Genomic DNA, 21603 nt, shown 5'->3' with positions numbered 1-21603 from the left:
ATTAGAAAAAAAAGGGGGCGGGGGCAAGATCGCGATAAACACTATCGCTATCTCGCATGTAGCGAAATATGCCATGTCCTTACACGCAGCGCAGTAGAAAAAAGAAATGCTCTGGATACGTCGTGCGTAGAACGCGCGCGGGATACAATTGATGCACACGAGAAGAGTGTCGTAGCAGCGTCGAATGCTTGATCCGCGAGAAAAAACAGCGCCTGCACGTTACCACAGACTAAATACCTCTCGCCGATTTTTCTTTACAGGAATGTCTCGTTGCAAGCTACTAGAGACACCAGGCTACTAACTTCCGGCGCAACTTCTCCTGACAAAGAGTTGAACAGTTTCCAAGAGAGAAGCAGGAAGCATAACCACTGCGACCAAGGCCGTCCATTCAAGGCCCTAGCTTGCGCTTGTGATACACGTCGCAAGGGCTAACCATTTCTCGAATTTTGTCACTGACGTGACGGTACTAACAGCGTAAAGTAGTCTTTCGTTCTGTTTTCGTCGACTTGTGCTTTCGTGCTAAAGAAGCTGAGGCTTCCGGTTTTAATAAAGAAATACTACAGCAAAGATGACGCGACGTAGCACTTACACGACAGCTACCGGAATATGTCTCACCTAATGCTGTCAAAGAGAGATGGCATCTTTTTGTTCACATTTTATTGTGATCGAACAAACATTGCGGGTGTAATAAAAAGATGGTTCTGAGAAATAAACTTTGCGTTCCTTAAACAATATGTGTTTGGTAGCACCTCTCTTCAGATATAGGTACACTGCATTGGTGACTCACTGCTGGTACGTGCCATCGTTGTGGCTCAGGAACTGTGGCCTTGTGCTGCCAGCACGAGGCCATGGGTGCGATACCCGAGGCCGCGGCGACCTCATTCCGGCGGAGTCGAAACCCAAGAGCTTTTGTGTATGGTGCACTGGTTTCGCGTTAAAGAACCTAAAGTGATCGAAATTAATCCAGAGCCCTCTACTGCGGAGCCTCTCATACCCCACAGTGTTGTTGCGGGACCTTAAACTCCGCAATTTAATAATAATATCAATTGCATTTTGATCGTTGTGTTCATAGGAGGTTGTGGCCAAGTACTGCACCAGGGTGGCCAATCCTGCTCTGGTGAGGGAGTGTGTTACCGGTTCTGGTCACCGGGATCAGGCCACACTCCAGGCCTGTTTGTGCAATGTTATCAACACGCGGATCTTTTTTTTTTTTAATCCGGTGGAAAATTGCCGGCACCGGGATTCGAACCACGGACCTCTTGCACGCGAGGCGGGTGTTCTACCTCTACGCCACCGCTGCAATCTCCTGCCTGACGCCTCAATAAAGAAAGGCGTCAGGCAGGGAGATACGATATCTCCAATGCTATTCACAGCGTGTTTACAGGAGGTATTCAGAGACCTGCATTGGGAAGAATTGGGGATAAAAGTTAATGGAGAATACCTTAGTAACTTGCGATTCGCTGATGATATTGCCTTGCTTAGTAACTCAGGGGACCAATTGCAATGCATGCTCACTGACCTGGAGAGGCAAAGCAGAAGAGTGGGTCTAAAAATTAATATGCAGAAAACTAAAGTAATGCTTAACAGTCTCGGGAGAGAACAACAATTTACAATAGGCAGCGGGGCACTGGAATTCGTAAGGGAATACATCTACTTAGGGCAGGTAGTGACGGCGGATCCGGATCATGAGACGGAAATAATCAGAAGAATAAGAATGGGCTGGAGTGCGTTTGGCAGGCATTCCCAAATCATGAACAGCAGGTTGCCGTTATCCCTCAAGAGAAAAGTATATAATAGCTGTGTCTTACCAGTACTCACCTACGGGGCAGAAACCTGGAGGCTTACGAAAAGGGTTCTACTCAAATTGAGGACGACACAACGAGCTATGGAAAGAAGAATGATAGGTGTAACGTTAAGGGATAAGAAAAGAGCAGATTGGGTGAGGGAACAAACGCGAGTTAATGACATCTTAGTTGAAATCAAGAAAAAGAAATGGGCATGGGCAGGACATGTAATGAGGAGGGAAGATAACCGATGGTCATTAAGGGTTACGGACTGGATCCCAAGGGCAGGGAAGCGTAGCAGGGGGCGGCAGAAAGTTAGGTGGGCGGATGAGATTAAGAAGTTTGCAGGGACGGCATGGCCACAATTAGTACATGACCGGGGTTGTTGGAGAAGTATGGGAGAGGCCTTTGCCCTGCAGTGGGCGTAACCAGGCTGATGATGATTATGATGATGATGATGATCAATTGCATTTGACTTCTGCGTTTGAGGATACAGTAAAATCGAATAGAACCCGACGCATCCAGGAACAAGGGAGCTTAACGTGCGAAGCATGAACAAGAGGTTAGCTCTTCGATTCACGAAAACTTCTGCAGCAGAAAATTATAGTTCACTTGGCTGGTGCTGCTCTTGTGTCACGCACGAAAATAATAGAAAATGCTGGTGTGAAACTGCCGCTTCGCCGAATCTGTAAGTTGCTACTCTCGATGCCCACACAATCGCGGCTTTTGAGCTAAGAACTGTGCAGCCCGTGCCACGGTATCGCCGCAGGAAAATAGCGAGCGACGAAGTTCAGCTCAGCTTCTGCTTTCGACGTCGAAACGAACATCCGTCTCAACTACCACTCGCAAATTTCGTAACCACGACGCGACTGATGGCGGCCTTTTCTTCACGTGACGGGGGACGTTCGTTGGTGTGCACCGGTGCGCTAAATTTAGATCCGCTTCCAGTTCCGTAGACGAAAAAACAAAGAAAGAAGGATGCAAGGAAAGAGAACATGACACGGCAGTTTCGAAAATGCAAGCGTGACGAAAGCCAATCATTAATGGCTTTAGAATCCCTGCGCAGTTTCTTAATCTGTCTTTTTGGGGGCTACGAAGGAACGAAAGTTAGATGCGTAAATTGACGTAACGTTGGCGTTCACATCTGCCGCTGAATTCGAAGGAAAACAGGCCCGAGTTCTTGCAGCAACGCTGGTGTATTTTAACTACCCTCACACTCTTGATAGAAGACGACACGGACGTAGGAGAAAGCAGGAGCCTCGTATCCAAAAGGGAGCGGTGAATAAGTCGAAGATCGGCGCGAAGCAAACATGGAGAGAAAGAAGGATCCATCTAGTGAGTATCGCCATATAGCAGCCAAATCACGTGACCGCCACCGCGCGCGCGCGCGCGCGCCGCGGCGGACGGGCTTCCCGTTCGCGCGGCGGCCCCTTCCATTTGTTGACGCAAGTGGCTCCATCGCGGGGCGGACGCTGCAAACACGAGCGACGGAGAGCGAAGGAGAGGAGCCGTCCGGCTCGCGCGCTTGCTGCTCGGTGAAGCCTCGGCGGGGCGGTCCGTTTTGCTGCCGCGACAGACGACCGCTCGCGGGAGCCGCATTTTCTCATCCCGGCGTTCATCCCGCCCCAAGGGAGGGCGGCCATCACCGCCGGAAGGAAGAAGGTCCCAGGTGCGTGCAGTGCGCGAACGACGCTTGGTGCCCAAGCCCGCAGCTCGGTGGTGCCCGCCCCGCGACCCATAGTGGATACACGGAGACCCGAGTGCCAGCCCGGCGGCGGAGTGCGGAAGAGCAGCGCGGCCATCGGCCGGATCGAAGCGCCGCGTGCGTGAGTGGCGCGATGCCGGTGGCGGCGGCTGCTGCTGCGGCGGCGGCGGCCTCGGTCTCTTCGGCGGCCGCGACGACGAGCTGAGTGAGGCGCGGATGCGGACCGTGCATTTCCGAGCCGGAGGGGGCCTTCCCGAGGCCGGCAGCTAGCTGAGCGAGGCGGCGCAGCAGAAGCAGCAGGAGAAGAGCAAGCGATCGCAGCGTAGACCCATGTCCTCCCGCGACATGTACGGCGGCTCGCAGAGGTCGCCCCGGGCGGCCCAGAGCTCGCGCGACGTGATGCTGGGGCCGCCTAAGACGTCCTACGCGTCCATCTCGCAGCCGCCGTCTGCCAGGGGAAGTCCCATCGCGCGAAACCTCTCGTCGCCGTCGCAGGGCCGCCGCATGCGGCCCACCGGACCGTACGGCGTGAGCCGCTCGAGCAACAACAGCCCGCTGACCATGTCCACGCACGACTACTACGGCGACGAGCCGGACCTACGGGTCTCGCACCGGAGCCGGTCGGCCACACGCGCCGCGCCGCCGCCCATGCGCTCCTCGTACCCGGGCGTCGGCGTCGTCGACCAGGACTTCATGCCCATCCGAGACCGGTCCCTGGAGCGCGGCGCCGTGGACCTGGGCCGCCGCGGAGGCGGAGGGTACCGCGAAGACATGTACCGCGAAACCACCATCGACGGCGACCCGTACCGGGACTACGGCAGCAGTGGCCGCGGAGGCGGCGGCGGTGGGAGCTTCGTGGCCGAGCTGCAGAGCCGGCTTAACGAGCTCCAGAGTCAATACGGGAGCGTCAAGCGGGAACTGGACGCGACCACGCAGAAGCTCGGCTCCAGCATGCACAGCATCAAGACCTTCTGGAGCCCCGAGCTCAAGAAGGAGCGCGCCTTGCGCAAGGAGGAGGCCGCCAAGTACGCCCTCATCAACGACCAGTTGAAGATACTGCGATCGGAGAACCAGGTGAGCTTCGTATACTGTTTGCCGGTGTGTGTGACATAAGCGCGCGTGTTGGGGGGCGACCGGACTGGGGTGCGTTGCCGGAAAGCCGTCAGAAGCATCTTTCAGCGAGACGCTTACGCGCGCTGGCACCAGCCCGCGCAAATGACGGTGTCCCAGTATAGTCGTACTGTTCTTTTCGTTCTGTAGCGTATCGAGGAAACGAATATGGCAACGTCAAAAGTGTCACAAACCAGCATTTCTCGTTGTTTAACCGCCAGAGAATTCCGATAGGCGAGCAGGAGAGCAGAGGCCTTCGATTCTTAGCTCAGCAACGCGCGAAATGATATCGCGTTGTAGTAATTCATACCAACGAAAGCTCGTTTTCTGAAAGGAATAAAAAAAAAGAAGCTCTGCAGCCCAGGTCTTTTTTAATGCGGCATAGTACGTACTTCTCCAGCAAAATGAGAACCAGGAATGACACTCAGGGTACATATACAAGTGTCCTCAGCTTAATGAGTGAAGGACAAAAAAGAAAAGAACTTCTAATAATGAACACCGTGATTTTTAAGGGCGCTTCTTAAGTGAAAAATGCAATCCGAGAGGACGTTCTTGCGCTAGCTAGTTTCTGAAGCAAACGAAGGGGGGCGTTGCTGTTGGTTGAGCGATTGCGAAACCATCTCAGTTTCGACACGTTTGCAATGGCCGTTCGACGTTCTGTCTGCGGTGTCTGCATGACGCAGCAAACGAAACAGCGCAACCGAGTATGCGTAAAGATAACGTGGTCATAATCCACGTTACCCTCATATTTCTCTTTTTCTCCTATCGAAACCTGACAAAAAAAAATAGTTTAATCGCTATAAACGCTATAAAAAGTTTCAGCGTCGAGAGCGCTGCTGCGTGAAATGCTCAACTGCAGGCAGTCTTTTTGGTAATAAAAGTTCGCGTTATCTCTGTCGCTTATATTCTTGCTTTCCGCGAAAACAAGGTTAGTTCCGGCTGATAAAAGAATCCACATTTACCCACTTGTTTACACTCATCGTTAGGTGCACATATGCGACTTGCGAACGCATGCCGATGTCACCGACCAGTTGGCGCACCGTCCTCATGTCACCGATAGCCAGTTACGGTGTGCTTGGATGCAGTTTAAGTGATCATTTCACGTGTACGTACATAGCACGTCGTGCCTGCACAGATGTCTCCACAACGTGTTTTGCATAACAAAAGTGCTCTGTGAACCTAGCTACGGCGTCCTGTCTTCTCGGGAAACTGGAGGAGTTGTAAATAAATAAATAGAGGACGTGTAGCAGGTGTCCTCTACTTCAATTGCCGTGGAAAGGCCGTGCCACTTACTTGTCCACCGCAACGCGTGGTGTCGTACAGCCAGACCGGGCTACTAAACCAACCGAGATCACGAGCCTCATCACAGTAGAAAATTTGCAAACTTTTGGTTTTAGATTTCCTGCTTCGTACAAATTACAGTGGCACCTGACTACACGCCACTGTTACCGTAGCAGCGTCGTACAGTCAGAAGAGAGGTATAGAGGACTTCTAACAGCAAACACTCCGTGCTGACTTCTGGAGTGCGGGGCTGCCCACATCTCCGAGAAACAGAATGCGCGGAAGTAATTCAATGCTTCGTGTAAAATGTGACGGGCCAGTATAAGCACAAACGATATGTCGAAAATCGGTCACGGGTTACGGTCAGGCGTTGGCTTGATCTACTCAGTTGGATCCCGTACCTGAAAAACGGCGCAAGAGACATAGATCAGTTAGCAGACGACAGTTGTCAATCGCCAGACGATTTTCGAGCCGTCGCTCATGTCGTCTGTTACTATACTCGCGGACAACTTTTTGTGGCAATGAAGGGAAAGGTACGGAGGCAAAGCGCGCACGAGCGAGAGCGCTTCTGAAAAGATTTCCGCGTTTTAATCCACGTTAGTTTACGCTGGGAAGGAGAAACCATACACACCTCATTAGAAACAGTTAAATAAGACAAAACACACCACGGAATGTAAAAGTTTACTTATTTTGCGGCTTTTCCCTTCTACGTCTGGGCAAACGCGAAACCGCCGTACATGGAAGCTGCGTCGATTCAGCGGCTGTTCCGAGCAACCAAAAGCTGTCAAACGCTGGCGGACTACTTGGAGCGGTAACACATTTGCAGAAGCTTCGCCATCGTAGCTTTCCCTTCATTGCCACAGAAAGTTGTCTGCGAGTACAGTTCGTTTCCATTGCGCTGTTTTCAAACGAGGCACGAGTTGCGCTTCAAGGCAGGCATTAAAGGTCTTCAAATTCAAGGTAAAATCAAGGCACAATCTCCGTAGATGTCGCTTCGAATCGCCCTTCCTGCAAAAAACGCGCTTTATCTCCCGCTTTCTCTTACAAACATCGATAAAATGTCTCGACAACCAGTTTGTACAGCCGTGTAACTTGTTGAAAGCCAACGAAGGGGGAGCAAAAAAGAAAAGAAAGCTCACGAAGCTATCTGAGATATGATATATACGCGCTATATTTAGCCACCTCTACAAGATACCCAATCTCGCAGCCATCTATAGAGATCAATACACCAATCCTTTGAAGCAGGATATAAGAGGGCATTGTGCCCTTAGCTGTCTGGTCTGGTGGGGAAATCCCCTGAGTCACTCCTCGGCGCTTGGAGGACATGTATATTGTGTACTTCGTCCCTGTGAATGGTATCGTGGTGTTGTTGCCTTTTTTGCCCCTTCCTGTTTGAAGAAACGTGCTAGTGTTGTCGTTCCACGTAATACTCCTATGGAGAAGCGGAAAGGGGCGGATTTTAAGTTTCATGCCATAATTACCAGTTAAGGCATGAAACTTAGGGAAATCCTTAACTTAGGGAAATTAAGGGTGTTTCTTTGTTTAACCATAGTAAAAAAAAAAGGACATATTCGCCAGGGCAGACAATTCGGAAGAACATGACTTGCAAAGCTTTTTTTCTGGTCTCTCTCTTTTCTTTTTTTTAGTGGCAGTATAGAACACGGAAGAGACGGGGTGCTTCCGGGCCCCGCGATGGGCTCACACCCCGATTCCGGGAGTTCAAATCCTGGTTGGGGTTCACTATTTTTGATTTACGTCTTGATTAGGTCTAACAGGAAAACTAACTAATCTGATATAAGTGGCATCATTTTACATCGGTCTAAAACGTGGCAATGTATTTCCTTCGCATCTTGTACGTCTTCTCAGTGTTGGAGGCCTTGCAAGTGTATTTCGAGATAAAAAGGCTTTAAATTTATTATCTCCTTCTATATGTATTGTTTCCATTGTGCTAAGAAGGATTGTTTCTTAGAAGAAAGTGTAAAATTGAGTACGATGACTGCACTCACGTTAAAACGGAGGGCACAAATAACACTCCCTGGAAGTAAGACGCATACGCTTTCTCTATCTGCGTCTGCTAAGCAAAGAAGGCCCCGCGCTCACAGATAAGATAGTGGTGAATGGGACCACCCCATGGCACCAAGGCACGTAAGCGCGTTCACTGGTGCGGCGCATTCAAGCACCTAATCTCAACGCTGTGCATGCTGTCTTTAAAAGATGAATCGTCAACATGTCAAAACAGCCGTACATCGAGGACAAACACGAGAAGCATGCAACGTGGGTGCACCAATTTCTTAGGCAGAACGTGAACATTTCTTTCGCTTAGAGAGACGCTGTGAGTCGGAAGGCGTAGGGTTTCCTACTTAAATTACTAGGGGCAACTTTGGCGCTGCGATCGGTTAACTACCCCGCGAAAATGAATGTTCCGATACTCGTGTTAATAGGTCTAAACAGTCTAATCTCCGCGTTGGTGGCTTCACATGTTTTTCTGACGTTACCTCATTACCCTCTATCTGCCTTTGTTGGCTTAAACTTACAGACGCTTGCAGATTTGTATGCGACAGAGGCTATAAGCCACTGAGCACATGGCGTTATCATTGCGAATTGTTACATTTGTAGCGCAACGTTCTGTTGAATGCAATCGATTTGCAGTGGCACAAAGCCGTTTGCTCATCTAGCCCTCGCGCCATTGAAATCAATCAATCAATCAATCAATCAATCAATCAATCAATCAATCAATCAATCAATCAATCAATCAATCAATCAATCAATCAATCAATCAATCACAAACCCGCTTGAAGAAAGAAAGCGAAAGTTTAGGCAAAACCACGTGGCAGACACCGCCCATATTTTCCATGCTGGCTGAACGGCCGTATTTGAAACTCCTGCAGGCACTAAAGCCACATTCCCGTCTATTGATATCCTTTTCTTCTTTTTCGGGAAACTCTAGGCCGGGAGGTCACGTCGTCAGTTCAACGGCTGACGCTTGTCCCTCCAATCTTCGGGTTGCTAGATCGACGCGGGAGATACGGGCTGAAACAGCTGGCGAGTGTCGCGTCTCTGCCGAGGTTCGCTAATCGCAGTGGAAACACGAAGCACAGGGGTAGAGACGAGAGACGTGGGCGCGCTGCTTCCCGCAGGAGGCACCGCACGCTAACGATAGGCGCCTATAGTGAACGGGAGCACGATGTCGCTCGGTCAACTTACAGATGGAACAACAGGACGTGTGTTCTTGGGCTGATTGTAGTGGGTGACGCTTTCGACAAAAAAATTGCGGCGCGATTGGGAGTAAGGCGGAAAAGAAAACGACGAAACGACAGAGCGTGCCCCGTGCTTGAAACGCCTGTACTACAATGACGGCCTGGCAGATCATTATTTTCCGTCCTGATGGTTAAATACTGGGCCATAAATAAACAAACATATTTGTCCGTTGATGCTCTACTGCTTCGGGTACGCTATCGCTTCGGACTATATATATATATATATATATATATATATATATATATATATATATATATATATATATATATATATATATATATATATATATATATACTATGTATTAAATAAATAAATAAATAAATAAATAAATAAATAATAAATATATATATATATATATATATATATATATGTACTATGTATTAAATAAATAAATAAATAAATAAATAAATAAGTGTTTTAGAAAATTGAGAGAAAATAGCGATTGAGAGATCAATACCTTTTTTGGACAACTCTGAAGGTACCTTTCGCCAACTTTTCGATGAATGGGAGTGGGACACTTCGATCAATCACGTAGGGCAGGTACTCGCTTTTCATTTCTCCCTTAGTGTCGTAGTCATATATTCATATATTGATCACCCGCTCTATAAATAAACAGTCTGACGTTCTACCACTCTGGCTTTCGGTTATGCGAACCAACGCAAGTTTACCCTCTGGCATGGTCGTTATGTGACTGCGCTTGCAGACTATCTCGACCGGCGTTCTTAAGATCCCTGCACCGACCGTCGCCGGAAAAAAGAAAAAAAAAATGATTTACGTGACATGCTTAGAAGGGAAAAGTCGTAAAACGCGGAAACTGACAGCACGGTACGCCCTCGTTTTCGTTTTTTTCTCCCTCAAACCGTTACTGCAAAATACGCCGGGAAATGTCATCTGATTCATAAGACGGCCTGGGAACAACTCGTAAAACACTGACGCGCGCAGTAAGAAATGTTCTCGTTTATGTCTGGTGCGCTCGCAGAACCTCCTCCCTCGACGCATTCTTTTCCGTTACCCTTATGCGGCCCCTTGCGTTGCCGGAGCTATGTAACAAATCTCCCTCGGGCCGCTCCGAACGTGTTTACGAAACTGCTGCTGTTGAGCTTTCGAGGGCTTTCTCACAACAACTGTTCGTTTCTGCTGTGTTCAAAGGGAACCACATCGCAGTTGTGTTCGCAGTATGCGGTGATGCGAAGCAATCTATGCGTGGAGAGGTCCGCAAACTACCACAGGCGGAAGGAGACGTCGCCGTGCACGTCACTCAACGCGGAAGCAGCGAAATAATACAGCCGCTGCATGGGGCTTCTATGTGCTCCTGAATATTAGATTCGCGTCCCACATAACGAGGGCCATAAAAGTCACAAAGAAGGACGGTGATGGTCGCCAAATGTGTATTGAAATGTAAGATGAACGGTGCTGCGTACCGACTTGTTTTAAGCAGGTTTACCAAACTTGTTGAGATCCCGTTCGGAGAGAGAAAGAGATAAAATAAAGGGAAAGGCAGAGAGGGTAACCAGATAGGAATATTTGGTGTGCTACCCTGCACGGGGGGAGAGAAAACGGGGAGGGTAGAAGGCCAAGGAAGATAGACAGAGAGAGAAACAGAGAGTGTATAGCACCGTCGAGATCAGCTAGTACATCACAGCCTTCACTTCCGGAATGTATGTGACTACTTATATTGTCCTCTTCCTTGTGAGATTACCATAGTGCGTGCTTATTTCTTCGTATTCACGAACATCTAAGAGCTCGCCCAACAACTTACTTTGCTAAGCGTGCGTGCTCTTAGAGGGCTACCTTGGTGTCGCACTACGTGACCGATATTAGACGGCTACTATGAGTAGTTTTGTACGCGACCCAGGAGGAACGCTTGTATGCTATATGATACCGTGCCGCCTGATGCAACGGAAATGAATGCGCATCTTTTGGGAACGTCGATGAGACAGTGCGGTATCAGTGCGAGTCCCTCGTGGGCAGCCCGGCGTTCTTACTGTGGTTGCCAGCATGGCCGCCGAAGCTGGAAGACAAAACGCTTCAATGGAATGAACAGTTTCCCATTGTCTGGTTACGTGAACTTACTAACTTTTTGTCGAGAATCGATTAATTCCGGAGTTTGGCGTACACGAAAACGCTGCTTTCACGTACGCTGCAGTGAAGCTCGCGAAACAGAGCAGCACCGCCTGAGGTCTACGCCCTCTGAGCCGTCACGTGACGCCAAGATGGAATTTGCCAGGAGACGTAGGGTTGCCTGCAAAAATTTCTAGAGAGAACTCGGGCGATCCAGTCGTTGGAAGGATGAGAAGAGGAGATGAATGGGTGTCTATTCTTCGTGCTCGCAACTCAAGATGTTCTTGTTGAGTCGTTTATTGCGCTTCATCTTCGTTAAATTACAAGCAATCATAGTTTTCGAAACATACAACAAAGGAATCAGCCTCTGCGCGCACGCACAATCATTGCGAATCGCTGCGTTTGTAGCGGAATATTTCGCTGAAAATGATCAAGTTGCAAAGAAGCAAAGACATTTGAAGCTACATTAACTGTTTTGTGATAAGCATGTGTTGCTAATACCTCCCACGGTGGCTAGACGCTAAGCTTGCAAGCTTCCCTAACGACACCAGCGCCCAGCGTTCCCCTTACTATAATTTATAGGAAACTGCCAAACGGAGAGGGTTTAAATTTGAGAAAGGGACGCGCACTACGCTAAGCTTCATCTCACTCTTTCTCTTTTTCACAATGTTCACTGAGCGCGTCACGGCCTTTCTCGCCGACGTCACGGGGGCAGCGCGGGCTTTCTGTCCAGCTTAGCAGGGTGTTGAAAGGGTTCCCGCTGAACGAACTTAAGCTGCCGCTCCTCGCGAACAGAAGTCTGAGATATAAGCGTTGACGGAGGAGAGAGGCGGGTAGAGAAAGAAAGAAAAGAAAAAAAAGAAGGAAGAAGAAGGAATGCGATAAACAGAACCGGGTGTGTTCTTGACCTTCGTTGACAAACGACGTGCATATGACAGCGACCCGCTCCGGGGCGTCGTCGTGCCTCTCGCCCGCACGCTTCCTCCTTGCCCACACATCTCTCGTGGCACACTTATCGCTCGCCGGAGAAACGCAGCCCCCGAGAGCCTGACGAGACGGGTTGCCCTGCCAGCGGCTCCGCTCAAACCGCCTTCGAGCAGCGAGATGCTGCGCGGGAGGGCGAGGAGGAAAGACCTCGGCTTCGGATCGGAGGCGCCGAGCTCCTTCCATGCCTGGGCGGCACTGCGTCGCCCGCGCGTCTCGTCGAAATGGACCGTCGCCAGCTTCCGTTTAGGAGGGAGCGTTCAAGCCGCACAGGCTCAGACGTTGATTAACGGCCGTCTTTCTTTGTTTCACGAACGCGTTAGCGCCTAGACGACTTTTAATTTCGCCCGATAAAGACGACGGCGTATTGAGCGCGTTGCGTACCTTCTCTGGGTTGGCGTGGGTCGGTCGGTCGGTCGTTCGGCAGGTCGGCCGGTGGGTCGGTCGGTCAGGTTTTTGACAAGCAGGCGGAGCTTGGGTTTAACTCGGTCTGTCGCTTATTAAGAAGGAAAGTTACGTGCCCGAAGCTGGGATTTGAACTAGAGACCAACCTTTTCACCCAACGATTTTCTTCGCTCGTGGCAGCTGGCACTTTGACACTATCGGAACGATCACTGACGCTTGGAAACGCGCGAACGCGTCTAAAAGCGCGTCGTGATTATTCCTTGCCGTTTGCACCATTCGCATGCACAGGCAGCTAGGACACCGAGGCAACTGAGGCGCTCATTAGGAAGGAGGAAGGAAAAAGTGAAGAAGGAAAGGCAGGGAGGTTAACCAGTTTAGCTTAACCGGTTTGCTACCCTACACATGGGAGAGGGATGGGGGCGATGAAAGATGGGAAAGGGAGAGAGAGAGAGCACATAGCACAGCACACACACATCGTCTGTTAAAGTCCATCAATCTGGCATGGTACGTGATATCACTGTCACCACTTGTCCAATCCCGTCTCTTTCAAAAACCGAAGTAGTTCCTTCGTTGCCTTCACCTGCGATGTTTTCTGTCGGCGGCATGTCAAAATCATGTCGAGGGACAATGGTCCAGTGTCAAGGTGCGCTAGAACGGATGCCAGGGACTGTCACTGAACATTATATTCAGGACAGTCGCACAGAATGTGTTCCAGAGTCTCCTCGCAAAGAGAGGCATTGCAGAGAGCGTTGTCGGCCATTCCAATGCGGAATGAGTAAGATTTCGTGAAAGCCACCCCTAGCCATAAGCGATAAAGCAGAGTCGCCTCTCTTCGGCGGAGTCCAGTTGGCATATAGAGATGCATCAAAGAGGGTAGGTGGTATTGACGGTTGCTCCGGTTGGTCTGGCTGTTTGGTGTGCACCATAGAGAGAGCGTGATCTCCTGTGCAAGCACTCGAAGTCTGCTAGCTGCGTCGGATCGTGAAAGCGGTATGGCCTCTTCTTGTGCGTCTTCAAGAGCTGCCCGAGCGGCATTATCGGCGTCTTCGTTTCCAGTGACGCCACAGTGACTTGGCAGCCACTGAAACGTCACGTGGTGTCCTTTCTCCTGTGATGTATGGAGTAGGCATCTAATATCGAATACGAGCTGTTCGAATGGCCCGCGACGCAGAGCTGATAGTAAAGATTGTAGGGCTGCCTTTGAGTCGCTGAAGATTGACCATTGTCGAGGTGGCTCCCGATTGACGAAACGAAGTGCAGCGCGAAGAACATCTAGTTCAGCAGATGTCGATGTTGTTGGGTGGTCAGTCCTAAAGCTGATGGTAATAGCTTGTGCTGGGACAACCACAGCACCGGACGAACACTGGATGTTTGTGGAACCATCAGTATAAATGTGTTCACTGTCCGCGTACCTCTCGTGCAGAAGAAGCAGAGACAGTTGTTTCAGCACAGGCGACGACAGTTCAGACTTTTTCCCGATTCCTGGTACACTGAGATGGACTGTGGGGTTGATAAGACAGCAAGGGGGAATCGATGGTAGGAGCTCATTAACGCTGGCAAAGCGATGAATAAGGACAAGCTCACTGGAAGTGTGGGACCAAAGAGGGCTTCACTTACACCGATTGCCACAGTGTGTGGAATCTCCAATAATATATATATATATATATATATATATATATATATATATATATATATATATATATATATATATATATATATATATATATATATATATATATATATATATATATATATATATATATATATATAAAGCGAGAGACTCGCCTAGCTGGGATACCCTGATTAGCTTTGGATCTGCGCTGCTGTGTCTGCTGTGCGAGCTTGGCGTGTTCTCCGTGCCCCGTTTCGTACGTCATCATGTTTACCTGGCGCAGAATATTGTTTGACGACTTCCGGATTAGATGTTTTTCACATGCACATGTGCTGCAGAGAGATTATCCCCGAAAGAGCGAAGATAACCTTAAATGTGGACTCGTGCTTTCAAATCGTACGTCCACGCTACAATTTACCGGAAACAGTTGGAACATACCTTTTCTTTCTCTAACTCCAGAGACGCCAGTCTATCTTGGGATGTCCTTCCGAGGTCTCCAAAGAAAAGATTCGACGTTAATCGTCACACTATGATACACCTCTGCTAATGAACTCTCCGTGATGATTGTACCGTTCGTACACATGGAAAATCCGTGTGCTGGACGGCCGTTTCCGATTGTCTTTTCAAGAGGGCATTACACTGGAGTGGTTGTTACCCCGGTGAGAAAAAGAAGGTTTAATGAGAGGAACGTCGGAAATGTTGGCCGCAGGTGTGCATAAAAAAAAAAAATTCCCTCGTTATTATGCACACGATGTTTCATGGTATACTTCGTTTGTCTGTCACTACGTCCATGTGACGCTGGTTATCATTAGTTTGCTAAGTAGCTATTTCTCTCGCAATGTAATTTAATTATTGCGATGAATACCATGAAAGAAACGAAGAAAGAGAGAAATACAAAGGTGTAACAAGAGTTAGCTAGAGCTGGTTTTCATATTAGAAGCTCCCACGCTCGATATCGGTTGCCGTGCCTTCTCTTTCGAACTTCCAATATTTGAATTATTCATCATCGTCGTGGCGTCCTTCATGATGATCACGCCTTGTTCAGTATGATACGTGGCTGGACAGTTCTCAACAGTCGTTGACAGTCGATCGACAGTTGCTCGTAAATGTGCTTCTCGGTTGTTTCTATGGCGACTTGATTATTTCTTGTTGCAGATATTTAAATGGAGACAGGAAACCGCTGGAAATGATTTGGTGCCGTGCGCTGACATGGAAAGGGTGTGTCACTTGACGACCTGCTGAGGGGTTTTCTTGGAGGCTGAGGAAAAAAAAAAAACATTCCGACAATAACACCACGCTTAGGTTTGAGATATTGCGAAGGTTGCGTACAATGGTATTGCTAGCATCCGGATTTAGAGCGTACGTTCAGTATGGTTTCGGACACAAAGCCATGCGCTTTGTGCGAATACGGTGTAATGAAACTGGCCCGATTTTGAATGCCGTAGGTATATTCAGTGTGGCTGCATTTCCTGTCTATTCGTTCAAAAAGTGCAGCACTTTAGTTCTTGATCTCACGGTGGAGTGGGCGTCGCCTGCACCGTGCTATTCGAATACGCGCAGGAATCCGTTCAACACGTGTTCACGCTTCCCCTCGACTTCCTACATTTTGGAAGGAAGGACGTCGTGCAAAATCTTGGTAGCAGACGAAATGGTGCAGCGATAGTTGATTCGTAGTGCGCGGAGTTAATTATCTGGCCACTTGGTTACAATAATCACACAGTTGAGGCGCGGAGAGTGAGAGAGAGACAGAGAAAGAGCAGGGATAGGAAAAGGCAGGTCGACTAGACGAGCGTCCGGTTTACTACCCTACGGCGGGTGTAAAGGAACGGGAAATAGAAGAGTAAAGAGGGCGAGAATGAACATTGCGTGCACGCGGGGGGATGCGCAGGACTAAAAACGCTAACTCAGTCTGGTGCACTTGTATAAGTGCGCCGGATCAGGGATAGCCTTTTGCGCCAGTGACGGATGTTTCTACGGTCCGAGCATATGTTCAGTTTAAATTGTTCCGAGAGAGAGGCGTTGGACGTCGCAGACAGGAAACCATTGGACCATAGAGAGAAAATCAAGGGAAAAAGAACAGAGAGGTAAGCAAACGGTCGTCCGCGTTTTTTTCCCCTGCAATAGAAGAGGATAAAGGGGAGAAACAAAACTTCAAATGACAGAAAGAAGTGGAGAGAGAGAGAGGGAGGGAGTACTCGTTGCGCACACACTTGAAAGTGCATGTGGAGTTTATCTCAACGGCCGCAGATACCGGTCGATTTGAGATAGCACGTTAGTACTTTGCTTTCAGTGCTAACGTCGCGCATGGCCATAGTCCAAGGGTCTTCGCATCTGGAAACGAGCTTGAGCCCGGCTGGTCAAATCCTGTCCGAAGGGGCCCGCGCTGAGCGTCGTACCAGGGAAAAGGAAAAGGCACGAAAGGTGTTCAATGGTTTCTTCGCTTCCGCGAGAGTCACACAAATGTCTGTCACCCATTCCATTAAGAGACCTTCGTATATAATGCCGCGGGATAGCGGCGACACAACAGTGTCGCACCAGCGCAGGATTTATTTTATATACGTGCAACATTAGGGAAGGATACAGCGCATGGAGACCACAGTTAGGAAGTTTAAAGGAAGACCAACAAGTGTGTGTCCTAGTTAGATTCAGGAAAGAAAGTTTTTTTGCAGCGCCGGTTCTGAACACGGGGATCGTTTTTTTTTTTTTTTTTTAATGGGGCGGACCAGGCAAGCGTCGTCGGCGAAGTCATTACCAGCAATGCCGGATGAGTGCTGGCAGCCACTGAAATGTGACGTGATGCCCTTTATTGAAAGCTTGATGGCGGTGCTCTCTCATCTCGTGTGCTAACAACTGCTCATAAGTGTTGTCGGGGAGAGGGAAAATACTAAGAAGAGCTGCATGAAGGAGCTTATAGAGAAATCGCTTGCGAGTGGCGCTGGCTTATGCCTCGCAGATGGCGTTCGTTGAGACTCTAAAGGACACTTACCAACGTCTAGGTAGGGAGGTTCAATTGCTCATGTTTTTTGCAAGGGGTATAGATGCGCTAAACTTCGTGTTAGGCTGCTGAGCACGAGGTTGCGGGCTCGAATCCCGGCCACGGCGGCCGCATTTCGATGGGGGCGAAATGCGAAAACGCCCGTGTACTTAGATTTAGGTGCACGTTAAAGAAACCCAGGTGGTCGAAATTTCCGGAGTCCTCCACTACGGCGTGCCTCATAATCAGAAAGTGATTTTTGCGCGTAAAACTCCATAATTTAATTTTTTTTAATGCGCTAAACTTCATGCGGTTATGTATCGTGTATCTCCAAAGTGCATGCACGCGGTCTTGCGATTCCACCTACATAGCGAGTCCAACAGCGTCTCGGTATTGAGAGTGTGGCCGAATCCGCTAAGAAACTTCGCTATCCACATACATACATACATACATATATACATACATACGCAAAAAAATTTCTAAGGTTATATAAGGTTTTTCTAAGTTTATATATATATATATATATATATATATATATATATATATATATATATATATGTGCGTGTGTGTGTGTGTGTGTACTGAAGTCGAAGAAAAAGGTGCCTAAGAAAAGCGATGTAAAGGGGCCGCCCACAGGCGGCCTTTTCAATTTGACACATCCTGGCCAGGCTGTTTTCTAGACTATACTGCACCGCGAATAGCATCGTCGGTCAGTTCTTACGGTTGTCGTAGTGTCCTGTTACTTGTGTTGCTACCTTACTAAAAAGTGTGCGCAATGGTACCGGCATTCTTTCTTTCCCCGTCTGTTTTGTTATTTTATACTTGTTTCTCTAACTTAGTGTAGTCGATGCATACACGAGACGACCCGCCTTGCTTTCTAAGGTTATTTCTGCATGGGCGCAACACAAGCTGCTGGCTAAAGATTCGCGCATTGCTGCCAGTCTACTGCGTGTATATAAACGTATAATAAATAATTTAAGTGTAACGCTGGGAGAAAACGGATTGAAGAAGAGGACGACAACAGTCTCTGGGGCGAGCTGCAAGACGGCAAAGAATTAAATTATTTTAAGTGCGTGCCATTGTTTAGTTCCTAGATTTAGTAAACTGGACAACAGGCCATTTACAGAAGCAAAGATCTTGGGAGCCTCGCCTCAGAGTTCATTAGCCCAGAAAGCAGTTCGAGTGCTTCTTCACTACCCGAAGGCAACAGACTTGAGTCCCCGACTATAGACATCCTGCACCGTAGTGCATGTGAAAGTGCGATATACTCATGTTTTCGCTCTCTCTTTTCACTCTCCCCCTCCCCTCCCACGTCTTGGGTAGCAAACTGGACTCAGTTTTGTTAACCTCCCTGCCTTTCTTCCCCCCCTCTCTCTCTCTACATCTCTATCTCTCTCTCCATTTACCGTTAGGTACAGGCCGCCGTGGCTTATGCCCAAATTAAATGACGAATTTATTAGCCGGGACGTCTCTAAGCGAACCTGCGTATCAGGCAAAGTGGCCTTTGCCTGATACGGCTTACGTCAGTGCATCGAGGTATGGATAAAATCATGCTCACAAAATGATTTAAACAAATTATCTCTAGAAACATCTCCAGGTTTTCAACGTCTACGTTATTTTCCTGCAATAAACACTGGTGTCGTTCTCGGCAATCGAAAGTTTCCTACACCGGATCACGCTGTCGTATCCCACAATTGACTTTTTACTTACGTAAAGCTGGTCTGATGATGTCCCCTCTATGCCATACTTGTAATGAAATTGAATCAATGCACCGCTTCTTTTTATCCTGCCGGCGATATTCAATTCGGATAAAGAGGTTACTCGAAGCTACACTTTGCAATATTGGAGTAGGATTAAATATTCCCGTAATACTGTCATTTCGGGCCTCGACACTAAAGGCCGGTAATATGACATAGGCTATAGGGATGGTCGTTGCGCGGTGTTTGATCTTTTAAATGAACCAAAATTATTACCGTGCCATATTTTCTAGTAGGTATTCTCTTCGCTATTCACTGTCAATTTGGCTGAAATTGGCTCGGAAAATTCTTTATTACTATGCACTTTATTCTCTACTTTATTTATCCTCTACATTGTTTGAGTTCAACTCACGGTGGTTGCTTAGTAGCTATGGTGTTGGGCGGCTAAGCACGAGGTCGCGGGATCGAATCCCGGGCACGGCGGCCGCGTTTCGATGGGTGCGAAATGCGAGCACCCGTGTACTTAGATTTAGGTTGCACGTTTAAGAAGCTTAGGGAGTCAAGACCAAACCAGAGCCCCTCAAGACGACATTATTTCAATTAATCAACCAATCAATTTCACAGATGAGCCATTTATACTTTTTGTGCATTGATTTCGCTTCATATTTCTTAGACAGCTGCTTTTATTATTGATAATTTTTGTTTAGCCAGCAAGCATGTTTTTTTTTCCTGGTTTACGTCATTCAATAAACAACAATTTTCAGTGTTGCTCCTGGGTGTTAAATTCAAGAAGGCAACCAGATAAAAAAGTAATTATTGATTGATTGATTGATTGATTGATTGATTGATTGATTGATTGATTGATTGATTGATTGATTGATTGATTGATTGATTGATTGATTGATTAAGTGATTTCATGGCTTTCGGTTGCACGCGTGCTGGCACCTGTCAATGTTTCCGATGTTTACTATACTGCATGTCCGAAACGTCACACCGGCTAAACATATTAAGTGACGCAAAAAGGCGGTGATATACTCTTATGGTAATTTGCCTGCACGTACAATGCGTTCGTGGGGTTCCTGTTCCAGTCCTGTTTTTCAGGGACTGACCCACTCTTCCGATGATGGCTTCCGTGGTTATAGGGCGGTCTCTTCTTGTGTGCCTACGGCCGTGCGGCCGTAGGCACACAACTGAAGGCCATACGGCCTTCAGTTTTCCTATTGATTTCTTTTAATGCTACTGAGCATGGGACGTCTGACTGTACGTGACCTACTTTAAAATTTACTATTCAAACAACAACAACAACAACAACGACGACGACGACGACGCTGGCGTCAGTGAAAATCCGACGCTTTCCGTCAGAAGACGACTTGTGCGCAAGAAACACCGACGAGAACTGCAGCAGCAAGAACATACTCGAATTTGAAAGAAACTAAGGATCATAGGTTTATCTTATTTAAATATTAAGTTAAGAAATATGGTACTGTACAGGTCAGGGGGCACATATAGGACCGGCCCACCATAATTTCAGAGGCCAGACTCGGGGGAAAATAAGCACCGGCGACGAAACCAGACGGAAATGTCTAATAATCTAAAATAATTAGACAAGCGCTGCACGCACTGTAACGCAAGGCGCAGGCACGTGTCGGTGGTTTCACCACGGTACACCAGAGGCGCCGCATGCAGAACGATTTCTCGTCGTTGCACTTGTCCGCATTTTCGCTTCCCTTGGGGACCGTCCGCTCGTCGACTCGCGTATCGGATCGCTATACTGTAACCAGCCGCCCGCGATTGATGCCGAGGACGCAGCGTCTGCGACACCATGCGCGTAAAAAAAAGCGTCGGAATCGCGTTACCGGCGTTCCACGCGCGGCTGTCCATTGTCACCACTGCCTGCGCGCTGCTTCGGAGAATTGAGCGCGCTTCGGCGCCGACGCACCGCCTGGGCCTCGCCGCGAAACAGCTCGCCCAGCACATCGATCGCCGGCGGCCAATTCGCTCCGGCGTGCCATACCAGTTACGCGGCGGTGCGCTTCCTCCCATCGCTGCTGGCAACCGACGTGGTGCTGCCCGGGGCGAGAGCTTTGTTGTTCATTGTCATCATCATTATTTTTTTTTTTAGTGATTGTAACGCTGGAAAAGGAACTATAACTCGATTTAAGAGTGCAGCACGGTCTCCGCGGTCACACTTATTATTTTTTATTATTACGGGGTTTTACTTGCCGAAACCACTTTCTGATTATGAGGCACACCGTAGTGGAAGACTCCGGAAATTTGGACCACCTGGAGGGGGTCTTTAACGTGCACTTATAAATCGAAGTACGCGCGTGTTTTCGCATTTCGCCCCCATCGAAATGCGGACGCCGGGGCCGGGATTCGATCCCGCGACCTCGTGCTCAGCAGCCCAACACCATAGCCACTGAGCAGCCACGGCGAGTCGCGGCTACACTTAGGCCGGGGCTCTTGTCCTCCTGCGAACGCCGTCTGCACGCGGCGTTCGCGCTTTCCCACGTTCTATTCCCTTTCCCTTTCACCCAGCGTAGGGTAGCAAACCGGACGCTCGTCTGGTTGCCCTCCCTGCCTCACCCCTCTCTCTCTCTGCTCACTTTCTCTCTCTCTCTCTCTCTCTCTCTCTCTCTCTCTCTCTCATATCTCTGGGCCCACAAAAGCGAACTACACCTACGCTCTGTGCTTCCACGCTCCAAGAAAATATAGACCCCGAGAAACGACGC

At 48.7% G+C, this 21603-nt stretch overlaps 1 protein-coding gene across 1 annotated transcript in view; it reads left to right on the top strand.

The window, feature by feature from the left end:
* The first annotated feature begins 3264 nt into the window (after positions 1-3264).
* Positions 3265-21603, top strand: part of LOC142585277 (uncharacterized) — a 151407-nt gene continuing 133068 nt past the window's right edge. Inside the window, exon 1 of the mRNA XM_075695909.1 lies at positions 3265-4563. Coding sequence (XP_075552024.1) covers positions 3820-4563 — 744 coding nt within the window. The 5' untranslated portion in view covers positions 3265-3819. The remainder of the gene's footprint in view (positions 4564-21603) is intronic.

Source organism: Dermacentor variabilis, chromosome 6 (assembly GCF_050947875.1).
Source record: "Dermacentor variabilis isolate Ectoservices chromosome 6, ASM5094787v1, whole genome shotgun sequence".
Lineage (NCBI taxonomy): Eukaryota > Metazoa > Arthropoda > Arachnida > Ixodida > Ixodidae > Dermacentor > Dermacentor variabilis.
The sequence above is the reverse complement of the archived record's forward strand: the minus strand, read 5'-3'. Positions and strand labels throughout refer to the sequence as shown.